The sequence below is a fragment of the Poecilia reticulata genome, chromosome 2 (genome assembly GCF_904066995.2).
Source record: "Poecilia reticulata chromosome 2, P_reticulata-male-v2, whole genome shotgun sequence".
Lineage (NCBI taxonomy): Eukaryota > Metazoa > Chordata > Actinopteri > Cyprinodontiformes > Poeciliidae > Poecilia > Poecilia reticulata.
This window is the reverse complement of record NC_088831.1, coordinates 38,148,456-38,170,190: the sequence shown is the minus strand read 5'-3', so window position 1 is coordinate 38,170,190 and position 21,735 is coordinate 38,148,456. Positions and strand designations below refer to the sequence as shown.

At 36.4% G+C, this 21,735-nt stretch overlaps 1 protein-coding gene across 6 annotated transcripts in view; it reads left to right on the top strand.

Annotated features, from left to right (window-relative positions):
• lrp1bb (low density lipoprotein receptor-related protein 1Bb) overlaps nucleotides 1-21,735 on the top strand; it is a 315,310-nt gene that overhangs the window by 102,900 nt on the left and 190,675 nt on the right. For all 6 annotated transcript variants that reach the window (XM_008402891.3, XM_008402898.3, XM_008402881.3 and 3 more), the window contains one exon: nucleotides 11,158-11,295. In XM_008402891.3, the coding sequence (XP_008401113.2) occupies nucleotides 11,158-11,295 (138 nt within the window). The remainder of the gene's footprint in view (nucleotides 1-11,157; nucleotides 11,296-21,735) is intronic.

The following is a 21,735-nucleotide window of genomic DNA, read 5'->3' as shown; positions in this document are numbered from 1 at the left end:
ATAATTATGCTTTAGCATCTTCCTACCAACTTGTTGCAGGGCAGTTTATCTGGCAGGCCCCATATTGAAATAAATGTATCACTAATGTGTCTGGTTCTCAAGGGAATTGGCGCCAGTAGACTGGAGGTTTGGGGGGTAATGTAGCGTAGCACTGTGTTATTGAGCTTAAGGACTGTCCTTTTTGCATTATGTACCATTTTTCTAAGATCTCAGCCTTCTGTTGGCTCATAAAGAAAATGTCTACATATTATGAAAATCATTCTCTGAAGGCTTTCTATCTTAGCAGTTTTTTTTTAATATCTGCAAGACCATTAGTTCCTTTTCTTTCCTTTTCAAAGTGGTGTTCTTTAAGTGACGGATATAAAAGCTCTAAGGTTATATTACGTTGTTTCAAAAATATTTAAGATTCTTAGCATACTATCATGTTGAAGATTAGTTTGAAATCATGTTTGTTGTTTCTTCTCTTTCTTGTCATGTGGAATTACATTAAGAACACATTCACTGTCATTTAAAATCAGTACGATTAACTGAGCACACGTTTAGCCAGTCGTACTGTGTGAATTTTGCTTGATTTTATTAAATATGCAAATCTTTGAAATAAGACACTTTTTTCATTGTTTGTCCTCCCTGGTACCTTTGCCACATTTCTGCAGGCTTGTCCCATCTGTTCTATCCACTGTTCAAGGAAACGGATGCAGCAAATGTGTGTGTGTTTGATCTGTATTTGCCTAGACACTTATAGTTATTAAGTGTTTTAAATACTCCTGTCAAAATGTGATAGTTATTTTGAAGAAAAATCCAGATTTTTGTCACCAGTGTCATTTGCATGCTCTCAGTTTTGTTGCCCCTCCCGATGTTGTTTAGCAGATTTCCATATGTTTGAGCGTTTGTCTTTTGGCAAAACTATTAGTGCAAGAATTTAGTTGCCTGGTGACAATCTTGTACCCACACTATGTCTCATTCCTGTCAGAAGTGATGCACTGGGAGGAGCACGCTACAGCTTTGTCTTTGCTCTCACAACCCCCCATCTTAGCGACTAAGCTGCACTGACACATTTTCCCCTCTGTATTCCCTCCAACTACGAATGTTGTGAAGGACTACGTCCCAGCTTGTCACCTTAAGAACCAAAGAAAAAGAGCATATTTTATAAACTTAACATGCCTGCTGTCATGAAGTCGGTTTGACATTTAAGTATTAAAATCTACATTATTCCCCTGCTGGTGCAGCAGGAAAGAAAAGCATAGCTAAGGCAAAAGCTAATTCACAGCAGACACAGAGGCACACTGAGTTAACCATAGCAGGACTCCAGCTGAGAATGTTATCCTGTAATCAGAATCGCAAGTGTCATTCAACTCACAAGAAAGGAGGTGCTGGACTTGAATGTAAATCAGCATGAATTGTTTGAAATGCCTTTTATACATTGACTCAATATGCAGTGTTTTTGAGAAACTTACATACACTTACCAAAGGAGAGTGAAATGGTGATGTAATTATAACAACAAATATCTAATGCATGAGTTTGAATCAAATGTACATCCACATTAATATGTATACATTTTTCTTAGTAACTGGAGGCATTCTTCACATTTTCTGTGGTTATATTTTGGTATGGTTAGATATTTAACCTGTTAAGTTGAGTGTTTTAAAAAAAAAAAAATATATATATATATATATATATATATATATATATATATATATTGAATTTGAATTTAACTAAGCTTGGCCTACATGTCACAACCACCTTAAAAGGCTGAAGTTTGTTTGCTTGTTTGCTTCATCTTTTCCTAAGCCAGACTTGAAGTCTGTTGGGTTTCATTGTCCTGTTACAACACCCAGTCATGTTCAACTTTCCACACTGTCAAGAACATTGGTTTGGGCAAAGGAATCATTTAGGAGCTGGGTGTCATTATCTATTATTAATAGTGTTGTGAGTTTAATATTAACTTGAATTGAGAGGGTGACAACCTAGAAAGAAGCCTCTGTTCCAAACATCACACCTCAAATTCAGCTGAAATGCGCAGTTTCATTCATGCACTTTCACACATTTTTATTCTGACTGGCCTTTCATTCTGATTACTTATGTTCATGTAAACATGAGCATTAACTTTGCAGTAATGGCTCACAAAAAACAAAAAGCAAATTGATGTAGGAGTACTTTTTATGTTAAAACTCCCTTAACTCTCTCACCTCTAGAAAACACAATGGAAAAACAGCATGCAGGCATTCTGCTGCATGTAAAGGGGTTTAAAAAAAGTAAAAAGTTAATGGCAGTAGAGGGGTAATGTTTGTGGCAGCAGTATCTCAGCAGATGCCTTCCTTGAGGAAGGTCTCGCAGCTAAACAAAACACCCGGCCGGTTGTAGCTTACACGGAGCAAAAAAGAAGTGAGAAAAGAGAGCTCAGGATAATCACAGCCACTCTAACACTAGTCTTTATTAAAAAGGAACATTTTATGTGTCTTAGCATTAGACAAAATTCTGTCACTGATGCGAAATTAAACAAAGTAGAAATTCTGTTTATTGCTGTAATTAATACTTTGTAATTTTTATACATAAAAAGTGGTTATTATTCTTCTTATTTTGAACCTGCACTACCATAGTGTTATTACATATTCATTCTAAAATCAATGCGTAAAAGGTTATGCTAGCATTTAGCTTTTACACTTGATAGAAAGTTAATCTGTTTAAGAAGCAAATATTCCTAGTTGGCGTAAGCTTCTACACTGCATATTAAAAATGCATGCATAAATATTTGTGTATGCTTTTTAAAAAACAAAGCATTTAAGTAGATTCTAGCTCTTTTAAAAATTGGCTGCAGCAGTAATGGACTTCAATATTTTTACATTCAGACCTTCACTGAATGTGAAGACCTTCACTGTGCTGCTGCAGATTTTTATGTATTTATTTTTTATGGTGGGCAAATGATCTGAACCAATTCTTCAACAGGTTTGATCATTCTCTCGCCCCTCCCCCAGCTCTATCTCTCCTGCTGCAATCCCCCTTATCTTCGACAACTGCCTGTTTTTATTCCCTGGACTTCACACCTCTCAGCTCTCAGCCATCACACTCCCATTCCACTTCAGAGGACTCCCTCCCACACCACTACCCTGTCCCACAACACTTCAGGTGAAGAACGAACTGTGAAAGATCAAGGTGCAAAAGGCCGAAGGGCTGGATGGCATCAGCTAACAGCTCCTGAGGCTTGGTCTAGATCAACTGTGTGGCACCATAAGAGACATGTTCAACGTGGCCCTGAGGCTAGGGAACGTACCACAGTGGTGGAAGACCTTCTCTGTGTTACTAGTGTTGAAGACCACACATTTCAGGGACCTCTTCAGCTACAGCCCAGTAGCACTCAAATATCATCTGACGTTGGTCCTCAACCATCCTGGGGAGCTCTTAATTGTGAGTGCTACAGTTTGTCCACCAGCCTGGCATCAGAGTGGATGATGCCATCATCTGTCTCCTTCACTGAGCTCTGATTCACCCAGACGCTCTGTGAGGATCATGTTCTTTGATGTTTCCAGTGATTTTAATACCCTCTGCCTAGAGTTGTCAGGAGTGAACCAACACCTGTCCCACTGAATACTCTATTCTATTCTATTTAAGTATATTCCAACATAATTGTAATGAGCCTGAATATGCCAAGATACAAAAACATGAGCATCCTCTTTTTATTATCTCTTTTTATTTATAGTCCAGTGGGAAATTTCAGAGACTGAAATAAATGGCTGAAAATATGAAGTGGCATATCTCTTTCATTCTTAGACTGGATGGTACACAAACTTAGTATGAGTGTTATTATGAGGTAAATAAAAGCAAATCCCAACAAACATTGGATTTAATCATAAACCACTTAGCAATCAAATCTCATATAAAATACAACCAACACAATCAGGAATCAGCAGGATTCCCTGCTGAGGAAAGCTGGCCTGCTGGGCTCAGATGCACATGTCACCAAACAGTCAAGGGCATAGCCAAGTTACTGAGTCTCAACATCATTTACACCGGCAGCCAAAGCACAATAAATATTCATCAAGAGCCTCTGCGTCAACATGAGGTCTGTCTGTAATTCGCCTTCACAGTGAGAAAGTATAATAGAATGTGCAGCAAACCTCACAAAATAAACAAACTGTCTAAACAACAGATCAGTCACAGTGTGTGTCTTGACCAACAGTTTTACTTTCTTTTCCATTAGAGCACAAAAAAAAGCACGAATGCACGTTTGAGATACTTTGGTGTTAAAGTACTGACACCCCTGAATCATTTGACTAAAGTTCCAAACTTTAATATAATCTATTGGGCTTTTATTATTATTATTATTATTATTATTATTAACCGACACAACGTGGTCAATGACTGTAAAGAGGAAAGAAAACTATACATATTTTTTTATTGTTAAATATTTTTCAAAATATGACATACAAATATATAAAGCTCCTTTCAATAGCGATAATCTTTGCTGAAACTACAGGTAGTCATTTGCAAGTCTTCAGTTAATATTACAGCTTAGCATGTCCAAAAGAAATATCTTTCCCAATGACTTTAAACAAAAAAAAAAAAACTCAAGCTCATTTTGACTGAATGGCGATCATCTATGAACAGATATTCTTAAGTTTTGCCACATATTCTCAATTGAAGTTTAGCACAGTATGTTTTTTGACTGATTAATATGATTTGAATGAGATATTCTGTTGTAACTCTCTAAGTTTATGGTTGCTCAGTGTGAATGTGAACCTCTGCCCCATGTTCAAGTGTCCTCTGCATTTAAAATGTCCTCTAATAAAGTCTTGTTTGGCTCAATCTATCATCAAATCAACTATGACCAGCTTTGCTGTTGCTCCTAAAATGAATTATTATGTATATGTTAGAGTTTGAGAAAGGTCTCAATATTAATTAGGTAGCTCTTGTCTAATTATTAAGTTGAGTTTTTCTTTTGCATACTTTTTTTCCCCCTTTTTTTGTTTTAAAGCTAAGCTTTGCTAAATTGTCCTGCAGGCTCCCATTCTTCTTAGTAGACTTATGTATTGATTCTTTGCTGTGCAGTGAAACCAGGGTGTCATGAGTGTTAATGCCTGACTCTATTCCACTGCTCAGTGAAATGAAACAGAGAGTTTTACCTGGAAATAGGAAGGAAAGAATGCTCAGCATTTGCAGCAAACACAGTTATTGCAAAAAAAAGGAAATAGGTTTCCAAGGGACTTTGCAGGTGTTGATTGATTTGGCTTTTACTCTGTCCCCTAACATAAAACCTGTAATATTGATCATCTATAATATTCTACATATTCCATAATGAAAAAATAAATGGCATGCATTTTAGAAATGTGATTTGAAAAACTATACGTATATCTTTTTTTTCAGTAATCTAACATTAACTTAGAGGTTAAAAAAACAGCCTAAAATAAATAAAATGAGCCTAAAGCAGCTGGACCCACCGCCAAAATTTACCAAAGGGCGATGTCGTCTCATACAGAGTTCTGAACTCAGGGATTGATTGGTGTGTAACATAATGAAAACCCAAGACAATTGTAACAATATTGAAATCTTTACTGCAAGCCCATAAAATAAATATATTTTTTATGGGAATTTGTCAATAGAGGAAAAGAAAATCAGGAGAAGTACCGTCTGAGAGCCTTAGCTCTGAGACCTAACTGTCTGATACCCTGTCTAGAGATTTAGCTACGCTGTCGCAAGCATATTAAATCTCCACTGTAGAACTGCTTGTAACAAAACTTGTAACACAAAAACTAAAATTATGGCAGTATTAAAGTAGATGTAGTAACTTTTCTTATAGTTCTGACGAGCATTACCTTAATGAGCACGAGCATTCGCCAGGACTCCCATTCCTTCCAAAAACTTTTCTATCTTTAAATTAGCAAACCATGCAGTACTTGAGAAGTTATTTTTCTCATCAGTTTTCTTTGAAAAGCTGTTAGCAATGTTTCTTTGTTGCTACTTACACTATGCCATCATTGATATGTCATAATCCCATTTCTGTTTTTGAGTGACACGGCTTCAAAGCTAAGATTTGAGAAAGATTGATCAATCATGCAGTCCAGAAGATTCAAAAGCTTTAGATTGTTGCTAAATCAGGATTATTAAAATTAAGAATGGAAGAGTGCAGTGCCTACAACTCTCTTACTTGGCTATAGTTGCTGATTTTTGGTCTTTGAAGAGTTATGGCATTATTTAATTGTATTTTATTGGAAATTTTGTTTCAATAAAGAAATCCAAGGAAAGCACACAAACCACATATGTTTTTCTCACTAGAAAGATGTTCATTTTAAATTATGTAGCAGGCTGGTTGTTATATTGTTTCAATTAATCAAATCAAAAATAAAATGGTACTTATTCAAATGTTAATAAGACCTGTCATATGTAAAGCACCTTATTCTGTATTACTCTGCAAATGTTTGCCATATAGAAGCTGTTTTATTATGTTGTCTTTTTTGTTGTTTTTTTTAACAAATATGGACAAATACAGAAAAAAAACAACTTTTTGGCTGAGTACAGTTTTCTAAATGCCAGGTATATAAAGGTCACACAAGAGAATAATCCTTTTAAAGAGCCCTTGCTGTTAGGACCACTGCGCCTTTTAAAGACACAGCCCAGAGAGAGGGAACAGTACTTTGCATGTAGTGAAACAAGGCTGTGTTGGTAGAAAACGTTCCTCTTGTTTACTCCATTCTTCTGCATCTGCCCACAATTTAGCTGTTGACTTTGTTGCCAGGAAACTGCGAAAACTATCTGAAACATAAGTCGGATCAGCATCTTTTTTTGTAATAATTTGTGCGATTGCAAATGTAAAACTGATCCGCAGATTTCGCTCCTTAAGATAAAATGTAAAATATTGCTGCAAACCCTTCAAGATGCAACTTTAAAACTTATAAATTATGTTGCCATATACCAAAACATAATTCAGATAATAGAATAAAAAATAAACTGACATTTCAGGAAGCAGGAATCTTTTACCTTAACATCAATGGTTGGCGAAACGCACATACCTACAACATATAAAAAGAAACGATTGGTCTCAGTATGTTTCATGTTAACATAAGGAGCTTCAGGAGCTTCTGAGTACCCAAATCGATGTAGATGACCCTGCTCTGCATTTGGCGTTTCCAGTGCTAGTTATTTTTTTATGTTATTTTGTAAATGCCTTCCACATGAAGCTAGTATTATTTTGGTTCACAGCATGACTTAATTAATACTTCTTGGTTATTTTAGCTTCACATTAATCCCACCTTGGGAAATGTGTGGGTCTCAAGTGAGCGAGAAATGCCTGTTGTACCACTGCTTTAAATGAACTCACATTTATACATTTACTGAGAGTTGGGGCTCAAAACTTTAAGATGATCAAGGTGAAAAGCACACTATATGATAAACTTCTTAGAGTGCATCAAACTGTAATTTAAGTTTCATTCAGTTATGTTAGGAGTTTTCACAAAATGGCAGAAATTTTAATTTTACATACAGTACCATCCAAATCTATCGATCCCACTGAAACCTTTTCACATGTTGTCAACATCTAAATGATAAAATTATAATTTAAACTTGATAAAACACAAGTCTAAATGTGTTTTATCTGGCTCTTATATGATACAACAAAGCTTTAATAATTGAAGTAAAAGGAAATGATTTTCCAAATGTCCCGGAAATAAAACCTTTGCCATTGGTATTTAACACGCTTTACTCTGATGTCCCTAAATGAAATCCAGCAATCACCTGAATAAAAATGCATGCCACACTTTTCTGTTCTTACTTGTAAAGGTTTTTCAAGGCTTTGGATACAATTTTCTTCCACTTTGCCTTTATGAACATTATGTTGGTCAGTAACATAAAATTTAAATTGCATACATTGAAGTTGTGATTGCCATGTGACAAAACAGTACATGTTTACTGATTGCAATTAAAACCATTGGTACCAGCTATCCGTGCCACAGTCGGAGCAAACATTTTGAGTTTAGTGTGGACTTACGGTTTCCCCCAGCAGAGTGAAGCTTGATGACTTTTACACACCGTTGCTGTCTTATGTAGGAAGCCTAATAAAAACTGTTATGATTCCTAGAAATGTGTGCAGCCTCCACAAAATACTAGGCTACTATGACCCATCAAATTTAGAGTTCAGAAGAAGCGCAAGATTAATCTCTCAGAAGCATTTTATATTTGGAATCCTCTCAAATCTAGTTTTCACTTATGTAAAGAAAAAGAAAATGTTAGAGTTTGATTACCTTAGATCTCAGCAGTTGTGCTGATGGAGAGCCAGAGGAGAGTAATGATATGTTTGAAGCTGCGGTGTCGAGCAGTGATGTGTGAGTTGGTATTTGGAAAACATCTGAAACGTGATCGGTGTAAGGCCACATTATAAAAGGCATTGCGGTAACATTTGTGATCCCTCTTGTGATGTTAAATAAAATGTCACACATTCTTTCTGCTGCCTGTGATCGCAGCCAAATGTTCTAGGGAATTGGGAGTATAATACACACACACACACACAAATGCATTTATTGGGTATTACTGGTTGAATCGCTTATATCAAGCGATACGTATATCAATGTAAAAATAACATCTCTTTATAAGTTAATCATAGTTTAGATGCTTCTTTTTTTCTGCTAAATGCTTTAAAAGAAACCTTATTTTTATAAAGCTAAAGTTCTGCTGAGGTCTCTGCATGCATACATGAAGCAAAGTCTGGGATTTAAATGACTTTAGCACCTTGCAGTAAAACAAAGGACAAACAAACTGTCTTATCTCTTTGACTTTGAGTAACTGAAGTATAGTACAGTAGTTTGGAACATAATACAGGGATTCTGTCCACCTCAGCTGTTAAGAGACCATCTGTATACCCCTGCATAACAGATCAGCGCCACTGAATATTCATGCATCATCCCTCCCCTTATCACATTAGATTAGAACCCATGTGGCGAGAAACCAGAAAAAAGAGGCTGACAGGACTGTTTTGCCGTCACAGACCCTTAGAGCTGCGTGTTAAATAGCACATTTGCCAAATGGACACTCAGGTGAGGGATGGGTTGTTCTGTGGAGACTAGACTTTTTCCTTCTTCTTCTTCCCTTCTTTATACTTTTCCATAAACTTTAGAACTCTGTATTAAATTTTAATTTAACATTTTTTATAAAGTCTCTTGCAAAACTGTTTATACCCCAATGAACATTTCCTCATTTTTTTCCACACAACAGTGTTTTTACTGGGCCGTTGTGTGGCAGACCAACACATTTAAGACCTTAATTAGAAAGGGGAGGAGGAATTTTACACAATCTGACAGTTTGTTTGTTCTCAGCCTGAAAGAGTCAAATCTTTGTAGCATCACCATTTCTGTCCATTTGCAGCTAAAGAATTGTAGGGTATCTCCCTACTAGCCTGAAGGTCTTGTCATCATTTTGGAAATTAATTCAAATCTGGACATCTTACAACAAAAATATGTTTTCACCTAAAACATTTGATTGCAGTTAAAGCTGTAAGATTAGGGTCATTGCCCTGCAAGAAGTTGAACCTCTACTCTGGTCCGAAGTTTTGATGTCATCTAATATACTTTCTGCTGCTTTTTCTCCATCCATTTTTCCATTGACTGAATGCTTCCCTGTTCCTGCCACAAACCTGTTTTACCATGGAGATGATGTCTTTGAATAGATGTAGTGGGGTTTTTTTTTTTCTATTTATACTGTTTACATGTAGCCTGACACATTTAACTTCGATCTCATCTGACCAGAGCCTTTCACATTCTGTGTTCTCCACATGGCTTGTGGCAAACTGCAAACGGATTTCTTTTTTGTCACTTGGCAATTAAGGCCAGATTTGTGGAGTGCACAGCTAATAATTGCCCTGTCGACACATTCTCCCACCTGAGCTGTGGATTGGTTTCTATTTACTCATTAGATGACTTTTCAAAGCAAATGGATGCACTGGATTGATTTTTGGGGGTATTAGAGTAAAAGGGCCTGGAAACAAATGTATGTATTTATCAGATTTTTAAAAATGTTTTATTTTCCTTCCACTTGGTTTATTACATGCCCCCCAAAAATATGTTGAACTGTGAGATTGTAAAAGTGCAACTGATGTGAATACTTTTGCTATATATATATATATATATATATATATATATATATATATATATATATATGTGTCCCTTATACTGACAGTGAAAGTATACAGGTTTCAAGATGTGCAGTTGTTAGTAAAGCCCAAATGTTCTATTTCTGGAAACTACCAGTTCCCTTCATTCAAGAAACATAAAAACCTAATGGACAAGGCTACCTACAGCTGAAATAACTAAATGGGGCATAAAAGCAGTGCAAGTCTTTTGTGCTTCCCTTGCTGTAGCCAAGGTACTTTCATTAGTTAGTCACCATTTCTTGGCAATTGAACGGTTGGAAGGAGATAATGATATAAGTCATTATTGCATCAGTCCAGAGATACACTTCCATGTCCACATCTCTCTTGTGTAAAACCCTGAACAGGCTGTCACCCTTCTTTTTGTTAGCCACATTAATTGGGTAGTCTTACCTTTTCAGATAGAAGTGGGCTCCGCTAATAGATAATGTTCACGAAATTCAAAATTGGTGTAGTATGGGTGTAAGAACTTTTAGGAATAGTTTTATCTCTCACCCGATGGGTAATAAATCTTCCCATTAGCTGGCCACAATAGCTAATCCGTAATTGATGTCAGTGTAGTTAAGGTGGAAATATGGCTTTTTACAGTGCGAGTGTGCTGGTCAGCTGAGTTTTATGTGCTCCTGGGGCTTACACATGAATGAGGGTCACTTATCTATGTGCCTCATGAATCCCTAAACAGCTGCTCTCCGCTGTTCGCCTGGCTGGCTGTGGCAGTCAGGTAGTTTGTTATAGGATTTTAACCAAATGCGGCTGCAGAGCAACGTGGGGAAACATCTGTTGTGTGTGGAGAACAATGCTGTGAAGTATAAATATATTTGCATATGCGCAGGTTCTTCCTCATGTAAAAGAGGTCTTGAGGTATGAGCAGGTTGACAAAAAAAAATGTTTACTTGCAACTAAAACAAATGATGGTGAATCTTTTTCCGTCGACTGGTGTGCACTCCTTATTTTACCTAAAACCGGAATTTTCCTCTTGATGTGGACATGATTAATTATTGTTCTGGTTTCTCTTTTTTTTCTGCTTCAGGTGCACAGGAGGTGGTGATCAGATGTCCCCTCAATCATGTACAGTGTATTGGGACGAGAAAATGTATTCATTTCAACAAGCTCTGCAACGGGGCCAGAGACTGTGAGGACGGGTACGATGAAGGAGTTCACTGTCGAGGTAAGAGAAGCTTTCATGTTCATTCCTCTTGCCTTGGGTTTAGAATGCGTAAAATGATAAGAGTTTTCATTATCACTGCAATTAATCAGATTGTGCTCATCTTATTTGGATTATTAACGTTGTATAATTTATTACGCCCATTAAATTAGAATTAATTTTTAAAACATGTATTTGTTTTAAATACAACTTTCATATCTAGTTAATGTTCCCTAAAATACTATTGCATATTTTAGCAAGGCATATTCCAGATATGTGCTTTTCTTTGTATAAATTAATAGTTCATTTTTACCCACAGTTAGAAGCTGTTTGTTTTGTTGTTTAATACACTTTTATCAGCTACTTAGTAGATGACAGAGAACAGCTTATTTCATGCTACGGTGTTTTGAGTTGGCATTTTCCCCCTTTTGCTGTTGAGCTGGTTGCCAGGGTGATTTCTCGTCATCCCTACTGTCAGAGCAGCCGAGAGAAGCAGCGGGATGGCAGCGCCAGGTGTTGTGCTGTACACAAGTTTTTGTTGTTGCTTACCTTTTGTGCAAATACACCAAGCTGTTACAGACACCTGGCTTCTATGAGGAGGCAATATTTTGCCCTGCAATCGCTGAGGTCCTGGCACAACAATAGCACCCGTCAGTCATAAACCGCAACCTGTCCTGACCCCGTAAGACAGTTAAAGTCAAGCTGGGATGAGTCCGTGTATGAATCAGAGGTGCAAAGAGGTGTCAGTGTCTGATTCATTGTCCTGAAGGAAGAAACACTATTTAAGTATTTTCCTCCCTCTTTTTTTTTACATTGCCATTAACTTAATCTTGTTAAAGTCTGCAGATATGGGGGTAATGGAAGGTATTTGGTACTGAAGATATATACATGTCTTTTGTTTGTTTCTTAGTATCACTTCAGAGATGTTCAATGTTGCATCGAGCAAGTAGCTGATTTCTGATTTCCAGTTCTTTTATAATGTTCTTTTGCCACCAACAATCTGTATTTATTCTATTTTTTTTTAAATAATGCAATTTGAGACAATATACATATCAAACTCAATTTTTTTTTTATTTTTTCTTTCTCTCTGCCATGACCAGGTGACATTTATTTAAAATAATTGACCATTTTATTTGGAGAGCCTTGCTAATTGTGCTTTGACACTTTTTGTCTTGAGACAAACCATAATTCTTTATAGCACAGATTCAATGAAGTGCTTGAAACATTACTTAAAGATTTAAGCCATATTGAAATGATAGCATCATGCAGTTCCTACAAGTTTGTAAACTGCACTTCCATGATGCTTTCTACAAAACATACATCCAATTAATGTGGAGGCCATTGGAGCCAGTCAAACACATTATCATGTTCAAGAATCCAGTTTGAGATTTTTTGAGATTTTTCATTCGATGCATTATCCCGCAAAATATTATCACAATGATCATAATAAAATACCTAATAGGGGATAAAGAGCCAAAAGTGAGCCAAGAAAATATCTCCCACACCATTATATCACCATCAGCAGTTTTAATTTTGCATATAAAGTGGGATAATACTGTTGACCTCAAAATCTGAACCCTACACTCTAAATCACAGCCAAAAATGAGAATTATTGGACCAGGGAATGTTTTCCCAATCTGTTAAATTTTGGTGAGCTTGTTTGAATTGTAGCCACAGTTTTATGTTTTCAGCTTACATGAGTGGCAGCCTGTGTGGTCTTATGTTGCTGCAGTCCATCTGCTTCAAGGTTCGACATGTTGTGCGTTTAGACATGGTAGGATGCATACCTTGGCTGATGTCTTTCAGTGACCTAAACTAGTCAGTAAATTGATTAAGGCATCTTTTTTCTTGAAGGACATGAGATTTCCAGTATTTCATCAGTTTCTGAAATACTCAGACAAGCTTGTCACATTTAAACTTAAATCCTCTTTCTTTCCCGTTTCTATGCTCCGTTTGAACTACAGTAAACTGAGCAACTGCTGCTCGAAGGGAAGAGTACTTGTCTTGCAATTGGATTCATTTCCAGCTTCTGCTCATGCCACATGATGATGTGGACCTTGTCATAGCACTTCAACATAGGTTGTCCCCGACCCGTTAATAAGTGTATGAATGGGTACGCATCTAAGAGTGGGTCTTTGTAAATGTGGCTCTACTGTAAACGTGTTTAACTGGTTAGCATGTCAAGAGAAATGCTAGCTCAATACATTTTCAGCAAGGCGTTTTTACCTCATCGGCTGAGATCACCATTTGTGTTGGTGACTTAATAAACTTGCATAATAAATTAACCAATGGCTGTTTGTGACCAACGTCTTGCTACATCTGTAAAAAAGGAGTTGCAGTAATACAGGGTTTATATCTTATTTTAAACCAAGACAAAAATACCAAGGCGATGTGTTAACTGTCTTTCAAATCTGATGTTTGGGATTTATGTGATTAGTGCAGTTTTAGTAATTAGTGCAATATTATATTGATTATTGACCAACAGATTAAGTCTCTGTCTTTGTGCATATTGAATGCAATTAGTTTGTTACATTTTGGTGGTTACTCTGAATTCACTTTAATGATTTTGAAGACTTTGATTCCTCTTCCTTTCAGGATGACCTGGTCAGCATTTATTTCTGGTCAGTGAAAAACACTGATCAGAATATGATTGGATTTTGGAACGGTCAAGCCAAGAACCATAGGATATTGCACGTCAACCATTTTTTAAAAGTACATTCTTAGTTGAAACAATTGCTGTTTTTCTGACACACTGGAGTCAAACATGGAGGAACCCACAGTGATTTCCAAACTTTGTGTGTGTGTGTGCATATTAGCCTTTATCCTTGAAAAGTAAAACACAGGCATTAAAGTGAGAATTTATTCTAAAAACATAAAATGATGAACTACTGTGTCAAGTACAGTGCAAAAAAAGTACAGTGGAATCCATCCAGCGTTCTTAATAGTCATAAATACACATTGATGCTGCTTGCTTGCCACTTATGAATTACCTTTGCCATAATGGATTCCTATTAGAACACCTCTTATTCTGTTATTCTTCTGAAATGCAGTGAGAACACAATAGCACAGAAACTGACCTTGCTGTATAATTCATTCCTCTCACAATCATCTTCCACTTAAAACATAGCGATGAAGAGAAAAATAAACTGCTTTTTTAAGTCTTTGTCCAAGTTTTATTGGATATGAATTAATGTAGATATAATACCAAAAACATAAATGCTTTTTATAAGTCAACACATAAAATATTAAGTTTTATCTGTAAACTATTGCAGCATGATACGTCAGTCTTTTACTATGTCATAACTTGTCCTGAGAATGTTATTTAAAACAGAAAGCAAGCATAATTTTTGCTGATACAAATAAGAGATACTGTATTGCTTTCCACTGTTAGAAATATGCAATATTATATATTTCTGTGCTTAATTATGTATTTAAGTTTATCACTGGTGTGTCTTGCAGAGAATGTACTCTTTGCCCTACGGGTGTATGTAGTGTTGCATATCTAATAGCTGAGACGGCCAACCTGTAGTCATCTTCTCAACATCCATGCCACTCAAAGTGTTGGTGTTACCTTCATGAAAGAGACAAATGCTGCGTATATAGTTTCCACACCATCACTGTAAATATCTTCAAACAGGTCAACTTTTTTGTACACTTTTTGGTCAGTATGCAGAAACATGTGGGAGGCGAGCCGTGGAGTGTAGCTGTGGGCTCCATACAGAAAATGTATTCACCCTGGCATCTTACTAAAATGAGGTTTAATTGTAAAAAATACTAGGGGTAAAATTCTTTGTTATTTTTAGACCATATCATGAAAACATTCAGCATCTAGTTCATAAGGTAACTTCTGTGAAATCTATCTGATGAAACTATGCTATGGTCTTCTGATAGAGGTAATGAGACAAAGATGCATGTGTATAGAAAATAAATGTAATATTTGTCTATTATTGAGTGGAGAGTTGATTTTAGGTATTTCTTACAAAAAACAAATATGTAATACAGGATTTCCCATGCTACTGTTTTGCACAATTTTCTTGCAAATCATAATTTCTCAAGTAATCCGGAAAAGGGAATAAATAAAGGATATATAGTTTTGCCAGAATCAAATCATGGATGAATATAATCAATTTTACATCATTTTATTTTAAGTGGACATGTTTCTTGCAATAGTTTCACTTATTTCCAAGTTCAAACATTATCACTTTAGTTTAAATGGTTTGGGTATACGCCCACAATAATATTGTGTAATATTGTAAAACAGTCTCAAGATACATCACACATACACCTGATCATTTTAATTTCATTGGATTAGTAAAGAACATGATTTACAGTTGTAATGAAAATATATTTTTTATTAATTTATAAATATTTCCATTTCTTCCTCAGTACAGACATGAGTCAAGTTTGAAAGCTGCAAAATGTATCCATCTCAGTTCGTGTCAATACTTAAAATTCTACTATACAAGACTAATGCATTATTACCCCCTTTTGTTCAGTTTTCATGTCTTACTCCATGTCTTACTCCATGGCATTCTGGAAGTTTTTCAGTCAGGTTTTAAAACTCTTCATAGTACAGAATCTGCTTTAATAAGAGTTTTTAATAACATCCTTCTTGCATGTGATTCTGGTAACCATGTTGTTCTGATTTTACTTGACCTAACTGCTGCCTTTGATACAGTAGACCACCACATTTTAATATCGCGATTACACCACATTGTTGGTATTGATGGCACTGTTCTTAAATGGTTCCGGTCCTACCTGGAGGAGAGAACATTTTCAGTGAAAATTAGTGACTCTGACTCATCTGCTGCTTCAATGCCTTATGGTATCCCGCAGGGCTCAATTCTGGGCCCTCTGCTTTTCTCTCTTTACTTACTGCCTCTGGGTTCTATCCTCAGGAAACATGGGATTTCATTTCATTGTTATGCTGATGACTGTCAGATTTATTTGCCCATGAAGCAGAAGGATGTCCATTCCATCAAACATCTCCTGGCATGTCTAGGTGATATTAAATCTTGGTTTGCCTTGAACTTTTTAAATTTGAATGAAAACAAAACAGAGGTGATGGTGTTTGGACCCAGTGGCTCATGTGAGTCCTCATCTGTTGACCTGGGACCCTTGGAGGTATATTTTAAACCTGTTATTACAGATCTTGGTTTTAAGGTGGTCAGTGATTTTAAATTGGACAGCCAAATCAGAGCCGTGGTTAAGACCAGCTTTTATCATTTAAGGCAATTGGTGTCAGTGAAATCTTTTCTTTCCAGGCAGCATTTTGAAACGGTGGTCCACGCTTTTATTTCGACTCGATTGGATTACTGCAACTCACTTTATCTGAGAGTCGGTCAGTCGCTGCTCTCACGTCTGCAGCTAGTACAGAATGCTGCTGCATGACTTCTGACAGGAACTCGAAAGAGGGAACATGTGACCCCTGTCCTGGCCTCACTTCACTGGCTGCCTGTATATTTTAGGATTCATTTTAAAATTCTTATGTTTGTTTTTAAATCACTGCATAATCTTGCCCCGGCTTACCTCTCTGAGTTTCTTCACCCCTACGTACCCTATCGGTCTCTCAGGTCAGCAGATCAGCTGCTCTTGGAGGCACCGAGATCCAGAAGGAAGCTGAGATGGGACAGGGCTTTCTCTGTCATTGGTCCTAAGTTATGGAACGACTTGCCTTTGCAGGTCAGAGAGGCCCCTTCACTGTCCACTTTTAAAGTTCGTCTTAAAACCCATCTATTTTACTTGGCTTTTAACTCCAGCGGGATCTAGTTTTAAATTGTATGTTTTTGTTTTAAAACTGTAAGTTTTTATTTTTTAAATTTTTTTTATTATGTTGTGTTTTAATGTACAGCACTTTGTATCAGCTGTGGTTGTTTTAAAGTGCTTTATAAATAAAGTTGGTTTGGTTTGGTTTGGTTCTTCATTATGATTTAACGCTGTAATAATCTAAGATTCTTCACAAGTTCCCTAAGCAAGAGCTACAGTTTAGGACGTGGCACATCAAACTCAATGAAGCAGGAGAAATTGAGGTCACCAGAGACAAGTCGAAGGCAACCAGCTGGTTCTCTTAAAAACTTTCCCTCCCTTTTTTGCCCACCTCTTATGAATATACATGCTGAGCATCCCACGAGGCCTTGAAATGAAGGTACCCATATGGAAAACCATCAAACTCTTTTTGCTCACCTTCAGAAGACTCATTTTTAATCGGATGCTACCGGCTGCGCTGTGGGAGCTCTGAAGTCTCTGCTTCTTGCATTTGAAGAAGACAAATGTCAGTCCTAAATAAATAGAAGTTAGTCAGTTATCAAGCTTCTTTTTATATCACAAGAGCTGTCCCTAAAGGTGAAAACAAACACATTTATTTACATTTTTTTATAATAAAAACAATGTTATTGAAACAGATTACTCATTGGTTAGAATGACGGTGTTATTCCAATGCTGTCACATGCGGTGCACTTGCTCAGCCGAGCTCTGGGCGAGAACTGGCCTACATCTGAACTTTGAAAACTGATTCCAAGGTTTTCCAGTAACATTTGATGACACGAGAAAGAAAAACGCTTTAATAAAACAAACCCAATTTATTTGGATGCGAAACTTATACCGTCATCTTACACAACACAAGGAAATCCTACTTCTCTTGTTTTAAAGTTTCGGGAATTGTAGACAAAACAAACCACATTAATTAAGTAATCAAATCTAAGTCTTGCATACAACTAATTCACTTTCACACTAGTGTCACTAAATGATTTGAGGTTTGAATGAAAAGATCTGTGCTGTCACATGGTTCTTCAATCGTTCGTCTTGAATTTTAAAACAATTAATTGAAATAGTGAAGGTTATTCAAGTTTTCATTTACAAGTTTAAAAAAAAAATCAGTAGTTAGGAGCAGTGCCAATTACTGACTGAAATGTAATCTATTTAACATTTTTATCCCAGTAATTCCCTTCCCCATAATGTCCTTCCTTAGGTTTTATGACTCAAATAAAGGACATTTCAAATAATTACAACCTGGGATTTTTTACAGCTAGATCACATCTTTTTTGTATCCAATTTTTTTCTCCATGTGCCCAACAGAACATAACATTCCAGGATACAAACACATTCTGGCAAGGAAACATTGCGATGCATTCCCATTCATTGCAACGTATCATTTTTGTAAGCTTAGATTTTTTTTTTTTATTCTATCAACTTTCATGGACATTTCAATAAATTACAAATATGCAGCATAGTAGGGTGCATATCGTACTATTCGTTTTTACTTTCATTAAAAATATATACTGAAATGTTTGTTTTTCCTAATTAGACTGTGAATATACACTTAGTTACCAGTTCTGGTGTTGTGGTCTCCCAATTGCATCTTGAAAAATAAAACCGTTGAGCAAAGTGCATTAAAATTCAATATAAAATCAATAAAATAGGGATCAAATATAAGTAAAATACAAGCTACAGGTTTTTTTACTAAACATTTGAATAAATGAAAAAAAAAAACAATCTCAGAATACATCCAATAGGGCATATCCTATACTACACACACAACAGACAATAGCTGTCCAATTGCTGGATTTATGGTTTTAATTTCTTTTCCTTCACCATTTTTTCCCCATAGTCTTGCCTTTTTTATTGTGCTTGTTGCATTTTAGTACTGTTTTGTGTTGTGCTAAGAACATATTTAGTGTGCAGTTATTGGTGAAGGTTATAGATGAAATCAGGTCTGTCACAAATGTCAAGAAGCCTGCTGTAGTCTGGGATGCATGTATTTGCTGCGATGTTACACTGATCTTGTCACAGCTCAGCTGGAATATTTCTGAATTATATCTTTAAAGCTATCTTGGTTTCATTTTTCTACATAATATGGTTTGGATTCCAGTAAAAACATCCTTATTCTCCTGAATGTAAATCATGTGCTGCTTACAGCCCACTGTGATTTGTCCACAGCCTAATAGTTATCTTATATCCTCTTGTGTTTATCTGGAAGATTGGTTTTGAGGTGATTAAAAGTAGTAAAGTCATATCACTAAAATCTGTTATATTTTTATTTATTAATAGTATAGTTATTCACTATAAATACACCATGTCACCAAAAAGTTTGTGTTCATTTCATCACACACAATTCATCCCAACTGTTTGCCCTGCACTGTGGTTGCGATGCCAATAGCTTTGTGCTTTGTCCATGCTCATGCCTTAAAGGAGGGCCTTTAAGTAAACAATTGTTAAAATACACAATTAAAGACACATAACAAAAAGCAACATAGCATGGTAGATTAGTTGTGATCACATGCCTGACTTTATTTTCTTAAACACCTTTAATTTCATATAAATGTCCCCACTCTGAATCCAGTTGCTGCTAAGAGCAAAGAACATAAAAAGCAGACTGTCCAGATGATGTCTGTCTCAGAGGCACTTTGATGTTTCCACTGGAGACTCCTCGTGTGGCAGAGCCCACCTCCTCTGAGTGGAACTACAAGTTCACTGAGAACAGAAGGGGCTGGATTGTACATACATTTATACATCAATTTTAAATAATGAAACATTATAAAATGTTCCGAAACTTACTAAATTTAGGGTGTATTCACACCAGCCCTGTTTGGTGTGAATGCACCTTAATTGAACAGTAGTGCATTTGTCTAAGTCTGATTTGCTTAGGGAGGTATGAATGGTCAATGAAATGCTGATGCTAACCAAATCGGTAAACTCTGGTTTGAAAAAAACCTGGTCTTTGTCCAGTTGAAGTGAACTCTGACTCAGTTTGAATGCATATGTGGACTCAAGTGGACCAGAGACCACTCCAAAAGCAGGAAACCAACTATAACGCAGGCCATTCTGGGTAAATACTACCAATACAAAAGTGTGAGTCTGGTGCTGGAAGGAGAAATGGGTCTTGGTCTTTTGCCAAAAAATAAATAAATAAATCCTACAATTGCTGTGTAAAATTTGGAAATGGGAATGTTGGATTGCAGGATTTTTAAAATCTGAGGTAAGGGGAAGACTGCCTTTCTCAAAGGAAAACACATCATGCTAATCGCTAATGCTAAAGTCTGTTTAAAAGGAGTCTTTTATCAGTGTATTTTTCTTATAAAAGAACAGTGCAATCCAATTTCACAGATATTTCTTTAAAATATTTCCAGGTAAAAAATGACCTTATTCTTTATTTTCAGCTCTTGGCTTCACTTCTGAGCAAATAGTCAAAAAAAATGCATAATTTTCACCGGTAGCACAACTGAGTGACAAATAAAAACAATTCTCAAACATGCATGTAGGTACAGTTCAAGTAGCTCATGTTTCTGAACTGAAAGAAATGTATGAAGACCTTTACGCTTTCTGTATCAACCAAGCATGTGGGGAATGCATAATCTCCTAATAAGAGTGCAATGCACATGAAAACAGTATCAAGAACATGATGTAGTTCAGAACATGTTTCATTTCAACTGACATTTAAACAAACACATCAACAAACTAAGCATGACCCCCAAATCTCATTGATCATTAACAAGCTGATATGGTAATAGCTCATGAGTACTTGACATTTATGCCGCAGAATTATCCCATTCCTTGATTGTGAAGAGTGGAGAAAAAATACATTTAGGGAGCAGGTCAATGAGAATATAAAAAGTAGTTTCATGCTCTATTTAGATTGCAGTCTAAGAGGAGTAAGGCCTTTGAAACCCCTTCAGACAACAAAGGTTTCTTTCACAGTAAACTCTTCAATCCACCACTGTTGACAGACAAAGACTCCTATTCTAATACATTGTTCTGTGAAACTGATCATGTATGTCCTGGATTTTACATTCCTTGTGAAGGACCTACTTCACTGCTCACAGTAAAGCTACAGTCGCCACAGTTATTGCTGCAGAGTATGATTCCATTGCACCTCTCTATGGGCTCTGATTTTGAGGTTTTCACCCCGGTGGAGAAATGTGTTGCAATGTTTCAAATATGAAAACTGAATAACACCTCAAAGAGTTCAAAACTTACAAGTTTTTCCCTTCATCAAGCCTTGATTCTGGTAAATAAATGTAAGATTTGGATAAGTGAAAAAAGTAAATGCCTTCTAAACCTAGAAACTCGTCATGCTCACCTTTGCGTTTATAACTGCCGTGAAGTATTTGCAGTTACTTACAAAGAGTCTTTTACGTTGCTGTGGAGAAATTTTTACCATCTCCTTCTAATGGACTTGGTTTAATTCAGCCACATTGGGAGCTTTTTCATGTCTGAACACAAGTGTCTCTGACTTTGGCTATGTCTCTATAAAACCTGCATTGTGTCAGGGGGATTTACTGGTTTGCTTTGGAGTCTTGCATTCTATTTTTGGTTTTTGCCTCAGAAATCTTCATTTTCATCCATTCTCATTCTAATTGTTGAATAATGCGCTCTGACCTTATCTGAGGAAAGTGATGTCTGTCAAGCTTTAGATTTTGGTCTCAGTTTTTATGTAATGTCCTGGAGGATTTGCAGATGCACTGAGTA